Source organism: Schistocerca gregaria, chromosome 6, assembly GCF_023897955.1.
Source record: "Schistocerca gregaria isolate iqSchGreg1 chromosome 6, iqSchGreg1.2, whole genome shotgun sequence".
In the NCBI taxonomy this organism is placed as follows: Eukaryota; Metazoa; Arthropoda; class Insecta; order Orthoptera; family Acrididae; genus Schistocerca; species Schistocerca gregaria.
In genome coordinates, this window is record NC_064925.1 from 531977309 (window position 1) to 532000305 (window position 22997).

Genomic DNA, 22997 nt, shown 5'->3' on the forward strand with positions numbered 1-22997 from the left:
CTCATACACAAACAGCAGTTGACCGGCGTTGCCTGGTGAGACGTTGTTGTGATGCCCCGAGTAAGGAGGAGAAATGCGTACCATAACCTTTCCGACTTTGATAAAGGTCGGATTGTAGCCTATCGCGAATGCGGTTTACCGTATCAAGGCATTGCTGCTCGCGTTGGTTGAGATCCAATACTGTCAGCAGTATATGGAATCGGTGGGTTCAGGAGGGTAATATGGAACGCCGTGGTGGATTCCAACAGCCTCGAGTCACTAGCAGTCGAGATGACAGGCATCTTATCCACATGGCTGTAACGGATCGTGCAGCCACGTCTCGATCCCTGAGTCAACATATGGGGACGTTTGCAAGACAACAACCATCTTCACGAACAGTTAGACAATGTTTGCAGCAGCATGGACTATTAGCTCGGAGACCATGGCTGCGGTTGCCCTTGACGCTGCATCACAGACAGGAGCGCGTGCGATGGTGTACTCAACGACAAACCTGGGTGCACGAATGGGAAAACGTAATTTTTCGGATGGATCCAGGTTCTGTTTACAGCATAGTGATGGTCGCATCCGTGTTTGGTGACATCGCGGTGAACGCACATTGGAAGCGTGTATTCGTCACCATCATACTGCGTATCACCCGGTGTGATGGTATGGGGCGCCATTGGTTACACGTCTCGGTCACCTCTTGTTCGCATTGACGGCACTTTGAACAGTGGACGTTACACTTCATATGTGTTATGACCCGTGGTTCTACTCTTCATTGGATCCCTGCGAAACCCTACATTTCAGCAGAATAATGCACGACCGCAAGTTGTACGTCCTGTACGGGCCTTTCCGGATACAGAAAACGTTAGAATGCTGCCCTGGCCTGCACATTCTCCAGACCTCTCATCAATTGAAAACCTCTGGTCAATGGTGGAGGAGCAACTGGCTCGTCACAATAAGCCAGTCACGACTCTTGATGAACTGTGGTTATCGTTTTGAAGGTGCATGGACAGCTGTACCTGTATACGCCATCCAAACTCTGTTTGACTCAATGACCAGGCGTGTCAAGGCAGTTATTACGGCCAGAGGTCGCTGTTCTGGGTACTGATTTCTCAGGATCTATGCACCCAAATTGCATGAAAATGTAATCACAAGTCAGTTTTGTAAAATATATTTGTCCAATGAATACGCGTTTATCGTATGCATTTCTTCTTGGTGCACCAATATTAATGGCCAGTAGTGTAGACGCACACATACACTCTACAACATTTGCAGGATTGTTCGATGGAATTAAGCATCACGATAGACACTGACATCAACGCAAGTAATCGCGTGTAGCTGGAAACCATCCGTAGCAATGCTGCAAAAATTAGCAAACAAATAATATATATGTCACATTATCGCACAACATGGCGTAACGTAGATTACACCTTCTCAAGAATTAAACAGTGGTTTACACTCTGAAATTGCTTGGTATTTTCTGAAACTGGATTGCAGCACACATTGGTACACACTGCCTAGATATCAATTAACATGAAACCCTTGAGAGCAAAGTAGGATGGCTAATTTGCACTAGCCCAGCAACACACTTTCCACCTAACGCTTGATTCAAGCATCAGTGTTGAGCACTGGTGGTTTCTATTTGGACGGACCTTGTATTGGTAGTTACATATTGTTTCCTATTTCATCAAGTAAACATATTTTAAAGCCAAATTTATAAACGTCTTAGCAGTTTCAAGATTCCAACCCAGTTTCTGCATGTAATGCACCCTTTCTAATGCCGTGTTGTGTTGTAACTGGTCTTGTAAGTGTCTGCCTGTATATCAAAGATCCTTGCTTCGTTACAATTAGTTTTAGTTTAACTACGTACTTCAAGTCTCCGTTCTCTCAAAATTCATTTTTGGTACTGTATTTTATATACGTTTCCCTAATGGTAGGTACCAAGGCCTCTGTTAATAAGGAAGCACCCTAGAGCTCAGCAGGGGAATACATATGCCAGTTTCGCTCTAATAAGTTGTAAATTGCGTCGGTCATTGCTGAAAACAATAAAACATTGTGGCATTAGCTGCCACAATGATCTTAATATGTCGCAACAACACGCGCATGGGGACAGGTTCAGCTGGAGCCCTAGCGTTGAATCCATTGTTGCCCTATCTGGTAACTCAGTGCAGCAGTTGGGAAAGTTTGTATGACATAAAAGCACGAGGGCTCATATTAATATGACTAGTGAGTTGGATTTTGTCTCTTGTATATCAGTAATTTCTGATGTTACACTCTAGGGGAGGTGGGGGGTGGAGATCTAATGATTGTCTCCAAAAAGTCAAGTAAGAGCCAGCGTTGAAGTGATGCTAAGGATTGATATCATTAGCTGTGCAGCACTTTAATATTATGTATGTTGTCCAGGCGATCGACAGATGGTTCTCATGGATAGTGGTAATTTTTCCAAGATTGTGTACATTAGTAAGCAATGGCAGTAAAAAGTTGCCAATTAGTAGCATTTCCGTCGAAAAAAAGAAAAAAACAGTTTCTAAGATAGTGCCTAAGTGAAATTGGCGGCATTTAAGATAGTCTAGCTAAGCAGCTTAACGTCACAGATAGGTACCTTCCGAATTTCCTGCATAAAGAGACATTTCGGCTAACCACAAGAAAGCGCACTGTGGTTAGATGTATGTATATCTCTCGATGGGAGTCTTTACGTTCGAAACGCAGAGAGAGCCAACCTGCACTGCGACTTTGGTTCAAGTACCCATTTTGAACTGAAGCGTCACAGGGACAGGCGGTTTTATCATACAGCTATCAAAAAGTCATTAGTAATCTACGCTTGCTTAATTATGACTCATTGGCCTATCTTCCTCCTTTGCAAGATTATGAAATCTTCTTGATACCAGTGAATTATTGTGAGTGAAATGTCTGCCAGAATTGTTCTTTCGTGTATATGTGACGCTTTGTACGTTTTTTCCCAACTTCTCAGTGGTATTACTATTGATTTTGAGTTCTCTTACAGTCCATATGTTTCAGTAGAAACTGATCCCTCTCCGTGTGCATACCGGGGGGAGTCATTCCGGATGTCTAAAGGGTGCTCTAGTTTCGGGCCACTAGCGGGAATGGTAAAGACAGCCAGTCTTTCTTCCGAGATTAAGACGGAGCTCACCATCTGCAGCATCGTTGAGAGAACAGACTGAGGTCCTTTGGTGCAGAGCCGAGTGGGGGTGGGGGGTGTCTCAATAAGAGGCTCAGGCGGTTCTGTGACCGGGTGGTGGGTTTCCGGGTTCCGCTTAATAGGTCACGAGTCCACTACACACACGAGGCGGCTACAGTGGTAGCGTGGGCTGTGTGGAAGGGACTAGGCAGTTTTTTAGGTAACAGGATATCAAGGAAACACAGAAGGGGCGTCCGTCTAAAAGGGGACAGGTAAAACACAGTAAGGTAGTTGTAGAAACCATCGGTATTGTAGTTGTATCGATGTTGGGAAAGAACCAGAGCTCCTACCCCTAACAGAAAGCACTGAAGCTCAAATAGTTATAGGTACAGAAAGCTGGCTAAAGCCGAAATTTTTCAAACGAACTAAAGGATAGATTAAATATAGTTGGTGGTGGAGTATTTATTACTGTCAGAAGTAGTTTGCCTTGTAGTGAAATTGAAGTAGATAGTAGGTGCGAAATAGTATGGGTAGAGGATATACTTGACAATCGGAATAAACTATTAATTGGATCATTTTACCGACAGCCCGACTCAGAAGATCTAGTTGCTGAAAAGTTCAAAGAAAACTTGAGCCTCATTTCAAATAGGTAGCCCCTCATACAATTATAGTCAATGGCAGTTGTTGATAGGCTGAATACCGTAACACCCAGAATAAAAAAAAAGGAACGCAAAGTACATCTATTTGGAAAAAAGCTGGTACAAATATTCTTAACGCCTTTTTAAGAGACAGTCTCGACTCATCCGATCTGATCATGTAAGGGTAGAAAAGTTGTAGAATGACTTCAAAGACATACTATCGACGGGAATTGAGAGATATATACCACATAAATTAATAAGTGATTCTACTGATCCCCCATGGTACACAAAAGAGGGCCAGACCGCTGTAGCAGAAGCAACGAAAAGAGCATCCGAAATTTAAAAGAACGCAAAATCCCGAGGATTGACGAAGTTTCGCAGAAGTTCGAAGTATTGCCCGTGCTTCAGCGCGAGATGCTTTTAATCATTTCCACAACGAAACTCTGTCACGGAATTTGGCAGAAAACTCAAAGAGATTCTGGTCATAAATAACGCACACCAGTGGCAAGACGCAGTCAATACTTTCACTGTGCGATGACAACGGAGGAGTCACTGATGACAGTGCAACCAAAGCAGAGTTATTAAACACGGTTTTCCTAAACTCCTTCACCAAAGAACGCAAACTAAATATTCCCGATTCCAATCTAAAACACGTGCGAAGATGAGATACATGGAAGTAGATATCCTCGGTGTAGCAAAGCAGCTTAAACCACTTAATAAAGGCAAGGCTTCCGGTCCAGTTGGTATACCTGTCAAGTTCCTTTCAGAGTATGCAGATGCAATAGCGCCATATTTAACAATTATATACAACCCCTCGCTCACAGAATGTTCCGTACCTAAAGATTGCAAGTCACACCAATACCCAAAAAGGGAAATAGGAGTAATCCGCTGAATGACAGCCCCATAACAATAACGTCGATTTGTAGTAGGGTTTTGGAACATATACTATATTCGAACTTTATCTAGTACCTCGAAGAAAACGATTTACTGACACAATCAGCAGTGATTCAGAAAATTTCGTTCTTGTGAAATACAACTAGCTCTTTATACTCATGAAGTAATGCGTGCTATCGACAGCGTATGTCAAATTAACTCCATATTTTTAGTTTTTCAGAAGGCTTTCGACACCATTCCTCTCAAGCGTCTTCTAACCATACTGAGTGCAAATGGAATATCGCCTCAGTTGCGTGACTGGATTCGTGATTTCCGGTCAGAAAGGTCACAGTTCGTAGTAACAGACGGAAAGTCATCGAGTAAAGAAGAAGTAATTACCAGCGTTCCCCAAAGAAGTGTTATAGGCCTTCTATTGTTCCTGATCTATATTGAAATCATACATCCTTGGCAACTCCTTCTATAACATAGATGAATTCTTGAATTTGGGTAAATAAGTCTGGAGATGGAACATCTGCATTTTGTGCCATTTAAGGAAATGGGATAGATAATAGAAATATTTAGACATAACACTATAATGTAAACAAAAAAAGAAAAAATCTTGTTTCGTGTGCGCATTTCTTGTACATTCGACACGTTCCCCATCATAACGGTTGTTCCGTGCTATTGATCAATGGAACACGTAACTAACACTTAGAAAATGAAACAAATTTGCTAAAGAGACTGCTTACACTACACTTGTCCGCCATATTTTGGAGTATTGCTGTGCGGTGTGGGATCCGTATCAGGTGGAACTGACGAAAGACATCGAAAAAGTTCAAAGAAGGACGGCTCATTTTGTATTATCTCGAAATAGGGGAGATAGTGACACATACATGATACGTGAATTGGAGTGGCAATCGTTAAAACAATGGCATTTCTCGTTGCGGCGGGATCTTCTCATGAAATCTCAATCATCTCCTCCGATAGCGAAAACATTCTGTTGGCACCTACCTACGTAGGGAGAAATGATCATCACGATAAAATAAGAGAAATCAGGGTTCGCACAGAAAAATTTAAGTGCTCGTTTTTCCCGCGCGCTGTTCGAGAGTGGAACGGTAGAGATATAGCTTGAAGGTGGCTCATTGAACCCTCTGCCAGGCACTTACTTGTGAATAGCGGAGTAATCAGGTAGACGTAGATGCAATGATGGTAGGGTGCTACAATCCTCCGTCCTCGTTCTAGGCAAGGTCCTAATGGTGGAGTATCGCCGTTGCCTTCCGCCGATATGTTAAGAAGTAGTAATAGTGTACTTGTGTCATGTGGATTACTGTAATGTGCGCTTGTACGGTGTAATGTTGGGTTTGTACTTAGATGATGGGAATGAGGCGGGTGAAACCAGCTTCCGACACATACTTTCCTCTTCTCGACTAGCATCAAGGCAGCCGGGGAGCTTAACGTACCCAATCAGGGGACGATCACTATGTTTCGACTTTATGAGTCACTACAGAGGTATCTGGAATTTAATCCAGGACATTGGCACAAAGACTAGTGATCAGAAGCTCTACGTCAAACCCTCTTCTCCCGTTGCCAGATAAATACTTGCAGTGAATGTTTAGCACCATCATGATTCGAATCTGCACACTTCTAAGGTGAGTGCCTCCGCGCAGATGTACTTTAGCGATCTCAGCTATGGAGGCTTCAGTACATTTCAATATCACACTATATCAGGTTTGCTTTATATCAGCGTAAGCTAAGTACAAGTATTCTGTGAGTTGTGTTTATAAAGCACCCATTCTGTTCTGTATTGTAGTATGTATTTTTTTAGTATGCATTTCTAATAGTGTTAAATGTGAAGTAGCAGATAGATTGGGCATAATTTCACCCTGCCAATAGGAAAAAATTCTAATGCCTGAGTGTCCTACAGTCCTGACAAGAATTTTTCATTCCACTTCCCTTTTTAGAATGGGGCTCGCGTACAGTTGCGCTCCACCGAAATCACTGTTCGGCACTTTGCTACACATGTAGCTTAATTTCAGTTGAGATCTACAAAACTACGGTTCGGTAGTAAAAGGTAGTATTACTCGTGCTATTAGTAAAGGAAGGAAGTGAACTGACTGTGTAAGTGAGAAACTGGGAACCGAAGAATTTTTTTTCTCTCTCTCTCTCTCTCTCTCTCTCTCTCTCTCTCTCTCTCTCTCTCTCTCTGCCCGCCCCTGGTAGCTGAGTGGTCAGCGCGACAGTCTATCACTCCAAAGGGCCCGGGTTCGATTCCCGGCTGGAACGGAGATTTTCTTCGCGCAGGGACTGGGTGTTGTGTTGTCCTAATCATCATCATTTCTTCCCCATCAACGAGCAAGTCGCCGAAGTGGCGTAAAATCGAAAGACTTGCACCAGGCGAACGGTCTACCCGACGGGAGGCCCTCGTCAGACGACATTTCATTTTTCTCTGTCTCTCTCTCTCATACACACACACACACACACACACACACACACATACATACATACACCCATTCTATCTCTCTCTCTCTCTTGCTCCCTTTTTTTCTTGGTTATTTGCCTGGCACATAACTAGAGCTCAACATCGTTCGGTGTCAGTCCGCTGTGTATTTTATGACCTTACAAAACATAAATAGTATTTTAAAAAAATTTATTGATTGCGTAACTTCTGCGCTTTTATGTAACCAAAGCAATTACTTTTGATCAAGTACAGTTTACATGCACAAACAAAAGATACGTATCATTATTTACATTATTTTATACTCAATAGAACGTTCCTCATCATGATCAAATCGCAATAGTTTCGTGTTGTTACAGATAAGTACGAAATTTATTTATGAAGAACAGAGACATATATTGAAGCGATATTTGATATATTTTTGGTTTATGGCTTTTTTATTTTAGCTTTTAGTTGAGGAATTTGCGATTTGTAGCGATATATTGGGAAGCTGTATTGTTTTCTTTATTTATCCTGAAACATCCATCTGTTTTCGAATAAAACCAGAACTAAATATTGACTGTTTCAATTTTTCTATAAATGTTGTTCACTTTTAAGTAACAGGCAGGAGAATAACTATGTTAAACAAAAATGTTTCGTAGGCTATCCAGCCATTTATATGCCCTCCCTGAGTTTCTAGACAGTTGACCTCTTTCGGTTTCTAGAGGAATCAGTAAGACACTGATCGCATATGCAAGGAAAGCGATTGTTATGAGGTAACGCCCAATAAGTTCGCAGCACGCATAACAATCTGTTATACGGGTACCGACCATAGCTACTAGAAAAACTACCGTAGTCTGTGCTTACGTACCACTGTCTACGGTAGCCTACGGTAGCTCTACAAGGACAGAAGATAAGTCAGAGGCTACACTGCCAGGTCAGAGGGTGCATTTTTACCAAATCCCTACGATACACCTGAACCCTAACACCCAATGTACTGCCGACGTCCTGTGGCGATGGTGATGCTTTTGAACAAAACCAAATTTGGTTAACACTGGAGGCGAACCGACCTTTTCAGCGGGTGGCGCCCCTCCCAGCGGCGGCGATAAAACCGCAGATTACCGCAAACGACGATTAAAGCGGTCGGCCACTCAGGTACAGCAGTGCGGCGGTGGGCCGGAGAGCGTGGCGACCACGTGGGGTGGGTGGGGACGTGCCGTGGCCCGCCCTGCAGCATAGCGGAGCATAGCATAGCGCAGCATAGCACAGTGAGGGCGCCCGCCAGCGCTGAATATTGATTAAATCGGTACCGCCAGCGGGGGGCGCTTATTGCGATTTATTCTAACGGTGCGACGCGACCCACCGGCCGATATTACGGGCATCTGTTGCGCGCCGTTCGGGCCCGGCCGTGCTCCGTGCTGCCCATCACCTCGGTGTGTGGCCGAGGCTGCTACCGACACTGCCGCCGTCTGTAAGGTCGTTACGGGCTGAGAAAACGTAAGGCTGTGAACGACTGATAGAGATTGAGTCTGCAGTGCCATTTATAAGAGCTCCTTCACAAATACCCCAGACGACGCACTTCTCTTTTGTTCTTCCACATAATCCGCCTAGTCGCAAAAATTTACGAGACTATTAAGTGGACTGCCTTTCTACTACGCCATTTTGTACGCACGTCTGCCTGCTCCACAAACATCTGCAAGGTAGTTGTTTAAAAACTTTTATAGGCAAAATGACCTTGCAAGTAGCATCTTTTTTCAAAGAGAAAAAAAGCGATAACTATATGACAAATGAGTCTCCAGTTGTGCTACGTCTTGTGATCTGTTTGAGATGATGACGAATCTCAGTTACTGTCTGGTCCACAATTGACTGCCTTGAGCTCTGGGAGACTCTCCATTTCACAAACCTGAGTCTGATTATTCATTGGCTTAATTTTTCAATGAAAGCATCAGTCCTGTCCTCCTTATCCATTACTAAATGACGACTCGCTTGCGTTGAAGGAATGCATTAAAATTGGTGATTTCGACCATAAAATTGGGGTCAGCCATCCAACGTGGTTCACTGAAGGGCTTCAACTCTTTTCCACTCGTCTCTAGCAATGTTGCGAAATCTTGCAAACTGAGGAACGTCTTTAAGATGTGGAACAATGATCTATTCAGCTTGGATATGAGCCAAAAATTTCTCATACCTACGAAGTGTCGGTTCATATCAAGGAACATAGTTCAATGAATGATCAACAACCTATATCATATACTTTAACTGACTTAGCACATAGAGTTTTATGATGTATCAATGAAGTGCAGCTATCCATGAGATAGCTAAAGATTTCAGATTCTCATCAAGCCAGTAACACCACTCTGCTCTTCCTCGTATTGTCGGTCCGATGTCTGTTGATCTACTGACCAGACACCTTGTAACACCAATATCGATTAGGACTAGGTTTATACAATGTAACTATGTGTCTGTGATTATGAAGTGTTTGTTAATTAAGGACAATCACTTGTGACAAGAAATTTAAAGTTTGCAATGAATGTATGGTAAAATGTAAATGACGTTTAAAATAATGAAGTTTTATCATATGTGCATATTCATAAAAAATTATGTTGTAAGCTGGTTCATGCTTAGGAAACTTGTGTTGTGAAATGAAAAAGGTGTAGGGCAGCACCTCGGCAACGGAAGGCTTGGCACAAGTTAAAAGGTGGTTTTGGTTTTCGATCTGGCCGGCTCCTTGGAGGGAACGGCACACAGTCAGTGGCTAGCCATTGCAAAGTACACATCTATGGTGCCAAGGAAGGCATTTGTAAGCCGTTTTGTGTGGAAATTTGCCTCGGATGTGGATTCAGCTGTTGCAGTGAGCTCTTGGCAATAAGGAACAGCTGTAATGTGATAAACATCTGCTGCCGAGAAGAAGTTGTAAAGAGCATTCTGCATCAATAGTCGTGAATACCGTTAGTGGCCACATCGCTTCCCACAACTATTTCGCCACTGTTCCATATAACCTGATTGCTATAAACCTGTGTTTAGAACCCTGCTGCTGAAATATTGGTTGATCCCCTCCTAAGGGTGCACGAAACTGAGTGTCCTGTTTCTAAGAAACTAGTGATTTGTTTCTGTGTATTAAATGTACAAAAATTCAATGCTAAGGTATTTAAATGTTGTTGTGTGGTCTTCAGTCATGAGACTGGTTTGATGCAGCTCTCCGTGCTACACTATCCTGTGCAACCTGCTTCATCTCCCAGTACGTACTGCAGCCTACATCCATCTAAATCTGTTTAGTGTATTCATCTCTTGGTTTCCCTCTAAGACTTTTACCCTTCACGCTGCAGTCCAATAATAAATTGTTGATCCCTTGATGGCTCAGAACACCTCCTACTAACCGATCCCTTATTCTAGTGAAGTTGCGCCACAAATTACTCTTCTGCCCAATTTTATTCAATGCCTCCTCAATACTTACGTGATCTACCCCTCAAATCTTCAGCATTCTTCTGTAGTACCACATTTCGAAAGCTTCTATTCTCTTCTTGTCCGAACTAGTTATCGTCCATGTTTCACTTCCATTCATGGCTACACTCCATACAAATACTTTCAGAAACGGCTTCCTGACACTTAAATCTACACTCGATGTTAACAAATTTCTCTTCTTCAGAAACTCTTTCCTTGGCAGTGCCAGTCTACATTTTATATCCTCTCTACTTCGACCATCATCAGTTATTTTGCTTCCCAAATAGCAAAACTCCTTTACTACTTTAAATGTCTCATTTCCTAATTTAATTCCATCAGCATCACCCGAGGTAACTCGACTACATGCCATTATCCTTGTTTCGATTTTGTTGATGTTCATCTTATATCCTCCTTTCAAGACAGTGAACTGTTCTTCCACGTCCTTTGCTGTCTCTGATAGAATTACAATGCCATAGGCGAATTTTAAAGTTTTTATTTCTACTCCATGGATTTTAATCCCTACTCCGAATTTTTCTTTTGTTTCCTTTACTGCTTGCTCACTATACAGATTAAATAAAATCGGGGAGAGGCTACAACCCTGCCTCACTCCTTTCCCAACCACTGTTTCCCTTTCATGTCCCTCGACTCTTATAACTTCCATCTGGTTTCTGTACAAATTGTCAAAAGCCTTTCGCTCCCAGTGTTTTACCCCTGCCACCTTCAGAATCTGAAAGAGTGTATTCCAGTCATTGTTGTCAAAAGCTTTCTCTGAGCCTACAAATGCTAGAAACGTAGGTTTGCCTTTTCTTCATCGTGCTTCTAAGACCAGCCGTAGGATCAGTATTGCCTCACGTGTTCCAATATTTCTACGGAATCCAAACTGATCTTTCACGAGGTCGGCTTCTACCAGTTTTTCCATTCGTCTGTAAATAATTCACGTTAGTATTTTGCAGCCGTGACTTATTAAACTAATATTTCGGTAATTTTCACATCTGTCAACACCTGCTTTCTTTGGGATTGGAACCATAATATTTTTCTTGAGGTCTGAGGGTATCTCGCATGTCTCATACATCTTGCTCACCAGGCTCTCCCAAGGCTGTCAGTAGTTCTAATGGAATGTTGTCTACTCCCTGTGCCATGTTTCAACTAAGGTCTTTCAGTGGTCTGTCATACTTTTCACTCAGTATCATATCTCCCATTTCATCTTCATCTACATGCTCTTCCATTTCCATAATAGGCTACTGCCCTCAAGGTCATCGCCATTCCGACTTTCTGGTTTCCCTTCTTTGCTTAGAACTGGGTTTCCATCTGAGCTCTTGATATTCATACAAGTCGTTCTCTTTTCTCCAGAGGTCTCTTTAATTTTCCTGTAGGCAGTATCTATCTTAGCACTAGTGAAATAAGCCTCTACCATCCTTACATTTGTCCTCTAGCATCCCTGCTTAGCCATTTTGCACTTCCTGTCCATCTCATTTTTGAGACGTTTGTATTCCTTTTTACCTGATTTATTTACTGCATTTTTGTATTTTCTTCTTTCATCAAGTAATTTCAATATATCTTTGTTACCCAAGGATTTCTACTAGCCATCGTCTTTTTACCTACTTGAACCTCGGCTGCCTTCACTATTTCATCCCTCAAAGCTACTCATTCTTTTTCTACTGTATTTCTTTCCCCCATTCCTGTCAATCGTTCCCTTATGCTCTCCCTGAAACTCTGTACAGCCTCTGGTGTAGTCAGTTTATCCAGGTCTCATCTCCTTAAATTCCCACCTTTTTGAATCTTCTTCAGTTTTAATCTACAGTTCATAACCAATAGGTTGTGGTCAGAGTGCACATCTGCCCCTGGAAATGTCTTACAGTTTAAAACCTGGTTCCTGAATCTCTGTCTTACCATTATATAATCTATCTGAAACCTGTCAGTATCTCCAGGCTTCTTCCATGTACACAATATTATTATTAATGATTCTTGAACCAAGTGTTAGCTATGATGAAGTTATGCTCTTAGCAAAATTCTACCAGGTGGCTTCATCTTTCATTTCTTACCCCCAATCCATATTCACCTACTACGTTTCCTTCTCTTCCTTTTCCTAGTGTCGAATTCCAGTCACACAAGACCATTAAATTTTCGTCTCCCTCCACTATATGAATAATGTCTTTTATTTCATCATACCTTTATTCAATTTCTTCATCTACAGAGATAGTTGGCATATAAACTTCTGCTACTGTAGTAGGCGTCGGCGTCGTGTCTATCTTGGCCACAATAAAGCGTTCACTATGCTGTTTGTGGTAGCTTAACCGCACTCCTATTTTTTTATTCATCATTAAACCTACTCCTGCATTGCCCCTATTTGATTTTGTATTTGTAACCCTGTATTCACCTGACCAAAAGTCTTGCTCCTCCTGCCACCGAATTTCGCTAATTCCCACCATATCCAACTTTAACCGATCCATTTCCCCTTTTAAATTTTCTAAACTACCAGCTCGATTAAGGGATCTGACATCCTACGCTCCGATCCGTAGAACGCCAGTATTCTTTCTCCTGATACCGACGTCGTCTTGAGTAGTTACCGCCCAGAGATCCGAATGGGGGACTATTTTACCTCCGGAATATTTTACCCAAGACGTCACCAATCGTCATTTACATACAGTAAAGCTTCATGCAGTTAAGCTGCATGCCCTCGGGAAAAATTTTTAATGTTAATGTCTAAAATACCTGCTTCACAGGTGATGAAAAGGGCTCATAAACCAATTTGATATATGATTTAGCCGCGCGGGATTAGCCGAGTGGTCTATAGCCGCAGGCATGGATTGTAAGGCTGATTCCGTCGGAGGTTAGAGTCCTCTCTCGGGCATGGGTGTGTGTTTGTTCTTAGGATAATTTAAGTTAAGCAGTGTGTAAGCTTAGGGGCTGATGACCTTAGCAGTTAAGTCTCATAAGATTTCACACACATTTGAACATTGTTTGATATGTAATTTAGCCTTGCTATCATGAACGATTACATTTTTGAGGTTAAACTGAGCTCAGTGAGTAAATTTCCTTAAAGAATGAAAACATAAATTATTTCAAGTGGGGCTAAGCATTAATTTTGGTTGAACTTTTCTTTTGAAACAATCATAGAGTTGCGTATTGAAACAGCATAAGTTTATGGGACCCCACCATATTCTTTTCATATTAGAAGGATATTAGAATACAATCCGTACTAAAGAAATCTGACACTTTTCTATATACGGGAGTATAAATCGTGTATATGCAGTATAATTTAATTTTATTCGTGTTATTTGTATGTCACTTAAGTCAGAAATCTTTTCATGCCCAACTTAAGTTCAGTGCCTCCTTCAGTAACATCTGAGTACTGAATAATGTGATGACAGTGACTGCAACTGTTATTATAACAGTGGGGCACTGTCTTGCTTTCTACGATTACTGTTTGGTGGGTTAATGGTAAGTACTGCTACCCACAACTTAGATCGCCCTGTAGTCGTGTGTACCCAATGTGCTATTCAAAGGGAATCTTAATTAAAGTCACTTCAACAACTCAGATTCAATTTTCTTAAACATAGTGTATCAAATTAATATAGCTAATTTGGCTGGCGACCGTTTATTGTTCCATTTGCTTTAACTTTTATACTTTCATTAATCCCAAAGTAAATCCTGTGTAGTTTTCTATTAATCGCAATATATAAAAAATTACTGTCCGATACCTTTTCTATCCATTTGACAAACACACGGTCAAAACTAAAATTTCTCCCAGAGGGTAACACTAGTTTTTTGTCACTACAGGGAAGTTAGTGACATATAATGAAGTACGGCTAGTGTTATAACCTCCAGTCCATTACAAAACAATCGTTTACCATTTTCACAGATTCAAAAATTTTCTTTCCAGTAGTGGGGTCCTTAAGTGAGATTTAATTCTGCGCCACTTACGGCAATTACTTTGGAAATAATGAACACTTTAACTCCTTTCTTACATATGTTTTCATTTGAACGCCCCTTAAATTATCAAAGCTGGCCACACAATTGCTGGAAATGGAAGTAGACTGAGTGTGAAACTAAAGTCGACATTTTTTTACTGCGCTACTGCAATACTTGCATGTTTCACAACAGTAGAATGCCTCGCACAGCATAACGCTGCTTCCACCGCTCTGCGTCCGTGCTGCGGTGCACGTTTCGAGATGACGGAGATTTTAGAGAGGACCATCGATATAGTGTAGTAAAACTGTAATTCACTCGAAGATCCGACACCTTTCCATTGATCGACGGTCAAATCCCTCTCCCTTTGGCATCTTAATTGACGATCCCGCGGGGTCGACACGTGAATACGTAGGGAAGATCTGTTGCGGAGCTCCATGTTGAAAAATGTGCAATGAACAGCGTGTTCCGTAACACCTACGAGTATTGTGCTCTTTCGGCAGAAATTCCACAGATCACCATCTATCCTACTGTACAGAGCAGACAATCCTCCGAACCCCACGTTCTGTGAAGAGTCGTCGATGTTCAACCATTTAGCGCATAGAGGTAGTTTCACGACAGTAGCACGCGGATATTCAATGAATTTCACCTGTATTGAGATCCCGCTGACAGGCTCTGTGTCTTAGTCAAAGTCTCTTCTCTCACGGGATTTGCCCGTTTGCAGCCCATATTTTCGCTGGGATGATCCTGCTCTGCTTACAAACTTTTTCTACCACGTCATCTGCTCGCAACGCCACCAGGCAGCATCCAAGGTCGCGGTGGGCACAGGTCATGACGAGTTGGCTTATCTGTGTAAGTCCGATGTAATTAAGCAACTCTATAAACGAAAAAATAATTAAATGTGTGTAAGAGTAAACATACTTTCAGTAAGAAATAACTATGCGTCAGTCAATAATGGTAGATCTCTCATATTGTCCTCTTCCAAAAAGTAGTTTTGAAGTAAGACTTACTCGTTGTAATATCTAATAAATCTGCTTTATCTAAACAGTAGATGTTTTACATCTTATATATATCATCAGTATCGAAGTCACTCACCAGTACTATCGCATTGGCGATGAATTAATACTTTATAAAATTTTGCTCTTTCCAGTTGTGATAATAATGTGATAAAATATAAAGGGATCTAGCCATTTGACCTCGTACATCACAAATAGTGTTTACTTTCGGTAGTTTTATGTTCCAGAACTGGCAGGTTACTTGCCCTTGATGGCTGACTAAAAAAAAGGTAATGAAAAACCGATGAAGTTACTATCCTTTAATTCAGTTCATGGTCACTAGAAGTGGGTTCACAGGGAAAAGAAAATGTCAGAGCACCGTAATTTCACGTAGCCAGTACACAATTGAAACTGAAAAAAAAACGGAAAAAGATGGAACGAACACCTACAAATAACGTGACAAGAGATGAATGCCAATCAAACCAAAACATAAGTGACTAAGCTATGACCCCTTAGTTGTTGCGCTTATCACTGCACGATTGTCGAAAAGGGATGGTTGACTTTAAATATAAAAACTTATCTGAGGGTAGCAAAAGCAGAGACAAAGTGCGATTCCATTCCGAACGCTGCTAACAGCGTCCGACCACAACTGCAGACGGCGGGCAGCAGCGCAGTCGCTTGGCCTCGGTGTGTTGTGGAAGGCAGCGATTGCGTGGTCTTGCGCTACTATGGCGCTGTTGCGAGAAGAGGAAGACGATGTTTCATTGTTACCCAACAGAAGAGACGAAAGCCGGCAATGCGTTTATGTAAAAGTGGATTAGCAGAAGGAAGTTACACGGTGTTGATTAAAAACGTTTCTTAGGTGATGAAAAATTATTCAGGAGCTATTGTCGTTTGAATAAAAGACTTTAATTTGGTGCGCTGTTTTACTAAAGATGAAATAAAACCACAGTGTCTAAAAATGCAGTAAGTGAAGAACGAAATTTATTTTTGACACGGAGTCACATAACTGTACAAAATTTCATACACTATTGCGTTACGCTACACTTCCACGAATTGGCGCCAGAGGTGCGGAGGTTGAAGCACTGCTAATATCACTTTATTTATGACTGCTGTTTTTTTGCACTGTGTAGATATAATCTACTTGTCGCAAAAAAAAATTCCTAATTTTTTTCCTTGCTTTGGCTGTAACACGCCCGGGAGTGCAAATGGTTTCTCACTTCGGACCGTACGCCCTGTCCACACCACGTATCTGATGATCCCGCGGCGCTCGTACTGTTCTGCTCCACAGTGGTGCTGGCCTGCGTGAAATTATGTATCGAAATGTGGAAGCGGGTTTAGGGGAGCCACTCAACGTTAAGCACAACACTATCCTACGTCTGGTACAAACATCTATATTCTGAGACGATAAGAAATCACAGGTTGCACTGCTTACATTCTAAGTCAAGTTTTGATGGCAACTTCTAGATGATTATCTGTCCACAATTTCACTCTGACGAGCGTACACGTAACCTAACACGGCGCGGATGGTTTTTGATGATGGGAAAGCCGAATAATAGAACGAAAGTTCTTACGCTCCTCACGCATGCACAGATTTTTTTTTTTTTTGGTACCAGCCCTTGTTGACACTAGTAGTTATGTAACAGTGTTGATAAAGTTAATTTTTCAGTTCTCAGGCCCCTCTTGTAGGAGCGTGCGCGTAACCGCCGCGACGCGGCTGATTGTTGATAATGCGGAAACGCGATGATCGAACGCACGTTCTCACGCTCGCTAAGAGACACTGACACTTGATTGCACTCTTTTATGGTAACTAATTTTTACCGATTCACATTAGTTCATTCTGAGAGACCGAACAGAGCTCGGATGACTGATGTGCGGTGCGACTCGCAACGAGAGGATACTCAAATACGTTATTGGCAGATCTGCTCATTTTTAATTACATCATTACGCACCTTCCCTCTGAATCACTTCCGTATTTCATCACTTTACTGCAATAGCACTTGCAGCAATTCTTTAACTTCCATAATAACAATGCCTCTCACATGCAAAGCTACCCACAACACAACATAGCAGTTACATGTCCATCGCTCGACTTGGCAGACGCGGCTTCCCGTAAAGAAATTCCACAACTAATCCAGCGGTATGACAGTACGCTTACGTGGCCTATAGACTGGAGCCAACTCCTTACGACTTCGTTCATATGATGGAAACATAGATCAGTATCATCATCATTGTTCCCCATAAGTACTTTTTCCTTGCTTTTTCCTTGTTTCTTTCGTTTGTCTCTTTCTACATTATCCATATCGTATCAACATTACCTCCAGATTTATTGCATTTTCTTTCCTGTACTAGTACACGACGATCATCGTGTGTTAACTCAGGTATTTTCCCTCTAATTTTGACAATCGTCTATTAAATCCTGGCATTTGCTCTTACAGTCATCATCTGGAAATAGAAACTACATTACTTACTTGTTTTCGATTCTTGGCTACGGACGAAAGCTATAGGTCTTTATCATTTACAAATCGTATATCACCAATCTAGATATCAAGAATTGTGAAACATGTACTCATGATTGTAGGAACAAGACGGCTGCCTATATTAACGCTACATTTCAGTTAGTCAGATTTCACAAGTTCTGAAGAAGAATTTCGACATTAATCGGATATATCTAATTGGTTATCTGCAAATACGGGAAACATGTTCAAATTAGAGCACCAGAGTAGAGTGGGTCGCTATTTTTTTATTAAAGAGCTGTCCTTTTAATTGTTTTGTTGGATATTGTGGATGCATATTGTAAATTCATTGTCACTGATGTCGGCCCTTACTGAAAATAATCTTATAACGAGATATTTAAAAAAAATAGGCTTTTGTCGAGAAAATAGCAGTACACAGGTTAAATATCCCTCCACAAAAGTATTTCCCTAAACAATTACACTGAAGCGCTAATGAAACTGGTATAGGTATGCATACTAAAATACAGGGATATGTAACCAGGCAGAATACGGCGCTGCGGTCGGCAACGCCTATATAACATAACAAGAGTGAGGCGCAGTTGTTTGATCGGTTACTGCTGCCACAACGGCAGGTTACCAAATGATTGTGAACGTGGTGTTACAGTCGGCGCACGAGCTCCGGAACACACCATCTCCGAGGTAGCGATGAAGTGGGGATTTTCCAGTACGACCATTTTACGAGCTTACCGTGAGTATCAGGAATGCGGTAAACATCTATATCTCCTGCATCGCTCCGGCTGGAAAAAGTTCCTGCAAGAACGGAACAAATGACGACTGAAGAGAATCGGTCGACGTGACAGAAGTGCAACTCTCCGCAAACTGCTGAACAATTCAATGCCCGTTCATCAACAAATTTCTGCGTTCGAACCAGTCAACGAAATATCATCGATATTGGCTTTCGGACCCGAAGGACCATTTGTGTACCCTTGATAACTGACGACATAAAGCTTTACATCTTGCCTGGGGCCGTCTTACCGACATCTGACTGTTGATGACCGGATACATGTTGCCTGCTCGAAAGAATATCGTTTCAAATTGTATCGAGCGGAAGGACGTGTACGCGTATGGAGACAACCTCATGAATTCATCGACCTTACGTGTCAGCAGGGGACTGTTCACTGTGGTGGAGGCTCTCTAATGGTGTGAGGCATGTGCAGAAGGAGAGATATGGGACCCTGATGCCTTTAAATGCGACTGGAACAGGTGACACGCACGTAAGCATCCTGTCTGATAACCGGCATCCAGTCATGTCCATTGTGCTTGAGCAAATCCAGCAAGACAATACGACACCCCACACGTCCATAACTGCTACCGACCGGCTCTAGGAACACTCTTCTGAGTTTAGACACTTTCGATGGCCACCAAACTCCCAGACATGAACATTATTGAGCATATGGCCACCAAACTCCCAGACATGAATATTATTGAGCAGATGTGGGATGCCATGCAACGTGATGTTCAGAAGAGACTTCTACCCCATTGCAGTCTTACCGATTTATGTACAGCACTGCAGGATTCATGGTGTCAGTTTCCTCCAGCGCTATTTCAGAAATTTGTGGAGGCCATGCCACGTCGTGTTGCATCACTTCTGCTTTCTCGCGGGGCCGTACACTATATTAGGTACGTGTACCAGTTTCTTTGAGTCTTCACTGTATAATGTTACCCCATTTCCTGATTGGAGACGAACTATTTGCTTTCAGTGACTGTACGACGAAAGCTGATTCGAGGTGAACTAGATAGACAAATTTATTATTATACACTCCTGCAAATTGAAATAAGAACACCGTGAATTCATTGTCCCAGGAAGGGGAAACTTTATTGACACATTCCTGGGGTCAGATACATCAGACGATCACACTGACAGAACCACAGGCACATAGACACAGGCACAGAGCATGCACAATGTCGGCACTAGTACAGTGTATATCCACCTTTCGCAGCAATGCAGGCTGCAATTCTCCCATGGAGACGATCGTAGAGATGCTGGATGTAGTCCTGTGGAACGCCTTGCCATGCCATTTCCACCTGGCGCCTCAGTTGGACCAGCGTTCGTGCTAGACGTGCAGACCGCGTGAGACGACGCTTCATCCAGTCCCAAACATGCTCAATGGGGGACAGATCCGGAGATCTTGCTGGCCAGGGTAGTTGACTTACACCTTCTAGAGCACGTTGGGTGGCACGGGATACATGCGGACGTGCATTGTACTGTTGGAACCGCAAGTTCCCTTGCCGGTCTACGAATGGTAGAACGATGGGTTCGATGACGGTTTGGATGTACCGTGCACTATTCAGTATCCCCTCGACGATCACCAGAGGTGTACGGCCAGTGTAGGAGATCGCTTCCCACACCATGATACCGGGTGTTGGCCCTGTGTGCCTCGTTCGTATGCAGTCCTGATTGTGGCGCTCATCTGCACGCCGCCAAACACGCATACGACCATCATTGGCACCAAGGCAGAAGCGACTCTCATCGCTGAAGACGACACGTCTCCATTCGTCCCTCCATTCACGCCAGTCGCGACACCACAGGAGGCGGGCTGCACGATGTTGGGGCGTGAGCGGAATACGGCCTAACGGTGTGCGGGACCGTAGCCCAGCTTCATGGAGACGGTTGCGAATGGTCCTCGCCGATACCCCAGTGTCCCTAATTTGCTGGGAAGTGGCGGTGCGGTCCCCTACGGCACTGCGTAGGATCCTACGGTCTTGGCGTGCATCCGTGCGTCGCTGCGGTCCGGTCCCAGGTCGACGGGCACGTGCACCTTCCGCCGACCTCTGGCGACAACATCGATGTACTGTGGAGACCTCACGCCCCACGTGTTGAGCTATTCGGCGGTACGTCCACCCGGCCTCCCGCATGCCCACTATACGCCCTCGCTCAAAGTCCGTCAACTGCACATACGGTTCACGTCCACGCTGTCGCGGGATGCTACCAGTGTTAAAGACTGCGATGGAGCTCCCTATGCTACGGCAAACTGGCTGACACTGACGGCGGCGGTGGACAAATGCTGCGCAGCTAGCGCCATTCGACGGCCAACACCGCGGTTCCTGGTGTGTCCGCTGTGCCGTGCGTGTGATCATTGCTTGTAAAGCCCTCTCGCAGTGTCCGGAGCAAGTATGGTGGGTCTGACACACCGGTGTCAATGTGTTCCTTTTTTCCATTTCCAGGAGTGTACTTACGCCGTAGTCTTCGAGTGACAGTAAACTCCTTTAGTATATAAAGGGATATGTTAAGCCTTTTTTAGTCGTATTGCTCAGGCAGCTGACGTGGCTGATAACCTGAAATTGTCTGCCTGTTGATTTAGAATCTGTAACACGATGATTACCTTGAAGAGAAAAGTACTCCATTTTATAAGTATTAAGGAAGTATGAACATGCTTAGCTCTTCTCGTTTTGAAGGATTTCTAAGCTGAAATGGATTTGAAATGACGGGAAATTTTTAAGATTTCTTCTACATTGAATATGGTTCTGCGGCGTGACAAGAGGCATGCGTTACCAACTGATTGTAAACAATGGTTTGTGTAAGACGAGGCATGTAATTGTTGTTCGGAAATTACTGTTACACACTTCTACGATCTGTAGAGGATGGTATGTATATAATATTTTGAACAGTATCCCATATCCGGAAACGTCATCCAACGACGCTACAGAGCGTCAAAGCTATAGGAGGCGGTCCATGTAAATGTATGTATATACAGAGTGACTCCGTTATAAGGTGTCAATCTGAGGGAAGCGTCCCTGTACCGGAAACGAATGGGTCGAAAGGTATAAGCCAGTCTCTTCTGATACGTCTGAAAGTGGAATACATTCACCGGTACTGTTGTTGCTAACGTTGTAGGGTAGATAACCTTCAGAGGTGGTAGTATGGGGCAAAACAACAGGAAGTGTGTAATAAACATGGTCTCTAAAGTGCATACCTTAAGAGCTATGAGCACTTGTCCAACAAACGAGATGTGTTTCACACCAGCGAAGGTGAACAAGTGCTCATAGCACCCCAGGTATACATTTTAGAACCTACGATTGCTAGACATTTCCCTTGCTTTTGTCCATACCATCACCTCTGATAGTAGCGAATCTACAATCTTAGTAACAACAGTAGTCCACTCTTATAAGTATCAGAGTTATTTTCGCTTGTAAATTCCGACTCGTTCGTTTCCGAACCAGGAACCCTCACTTCTCCATCATCGTTGAAAATTTGTAACATTATCACGGACTCACCCTGCATATACGTACATTTACATGGACCGCTGCCAATGACTTCGACGCTCTGTAGCCCCATCGGGTGACGTTTCCAAATATGGGTCCCTACTCAAAATATAATCTACTCTGTATCGTCTATAAGTCCTAGAAGCATGTAATGGGATTTTCGGGACCCCGTGTACTTTTGCTTTATTAACATACTCGTGTAATAATTGTCATAAACGATGTACATACGGAAGAGTTCGGTAATAAACAACAGCTTTCAAATTTATTTTGTTTAACTTATGTGGTCGCTAGACGTTATCTTTCATTAAAACATTTCTGTATTCTACACGTCTACAGAATATCTTACAACGCTGTTTATTCACGTTACTTCGTGGGAGCCTGAAAAACTCACATCCACTGATTAATTCTGTATGTCCGTCCAGTAAAAACAGTCTCCGGTTGGTGTGCACTTAGGCGGCAGCGGCACTACTGGTTCCTGAGCTAAGCTGCAGTTGGTCCCTCGGTGCTGTTTGCTGCTGGTCGCCGTGCTGCTGTGGCTTGCCCAACTCGGAACTAGAGGCGCCCAGTGTGAACATATTCGCGAATGGAATCACTCGCCAGCACATGTTGAACAGATGACATGCGCCTACTCTCATAGCCCTACTTGCATCTGGCGCAATCACAGTCGCATGGCGACGTGGCACAAGGCGTACACGGCTGTGAACGCAACGGTAAGCAGGTATACGACGGCAGGTGACGCCTCACTTTGCAAACACTGGGAACCAGGGGTGCCGTCTGCTACCGGTTGTTGTAGCCTGCCATCTACAAACGTTTCGGAATCGCGTCTTTACAGTAGTTGTGAAATGAAGTTAGCGGCACTAAGATTAAGAA

General features: G+C 43.0%; 1 protein-coding gene across 1 annotated transcript in view; it reads right to left on the reverse strand.

Annotated features, from left to right (window-relative positions):
• Positions 1-22702, reverse strand: part of LOC126278928 (uncharacterized) — a 67805-nt gene extending 45103 nt beyond the window's left edge. The window contains exon 1 of the mRNA XM_049979205.1: positions 22597-22702. Within this exon, the coding sequence (XP_049835162.1) occupies positions 22597-22702 (106 nt within the window). The remainder of the gene's footprint in view (positions 1-22596) is intronic.
• Positions 22703-22997: the final 295 nt, after the last annotated feature.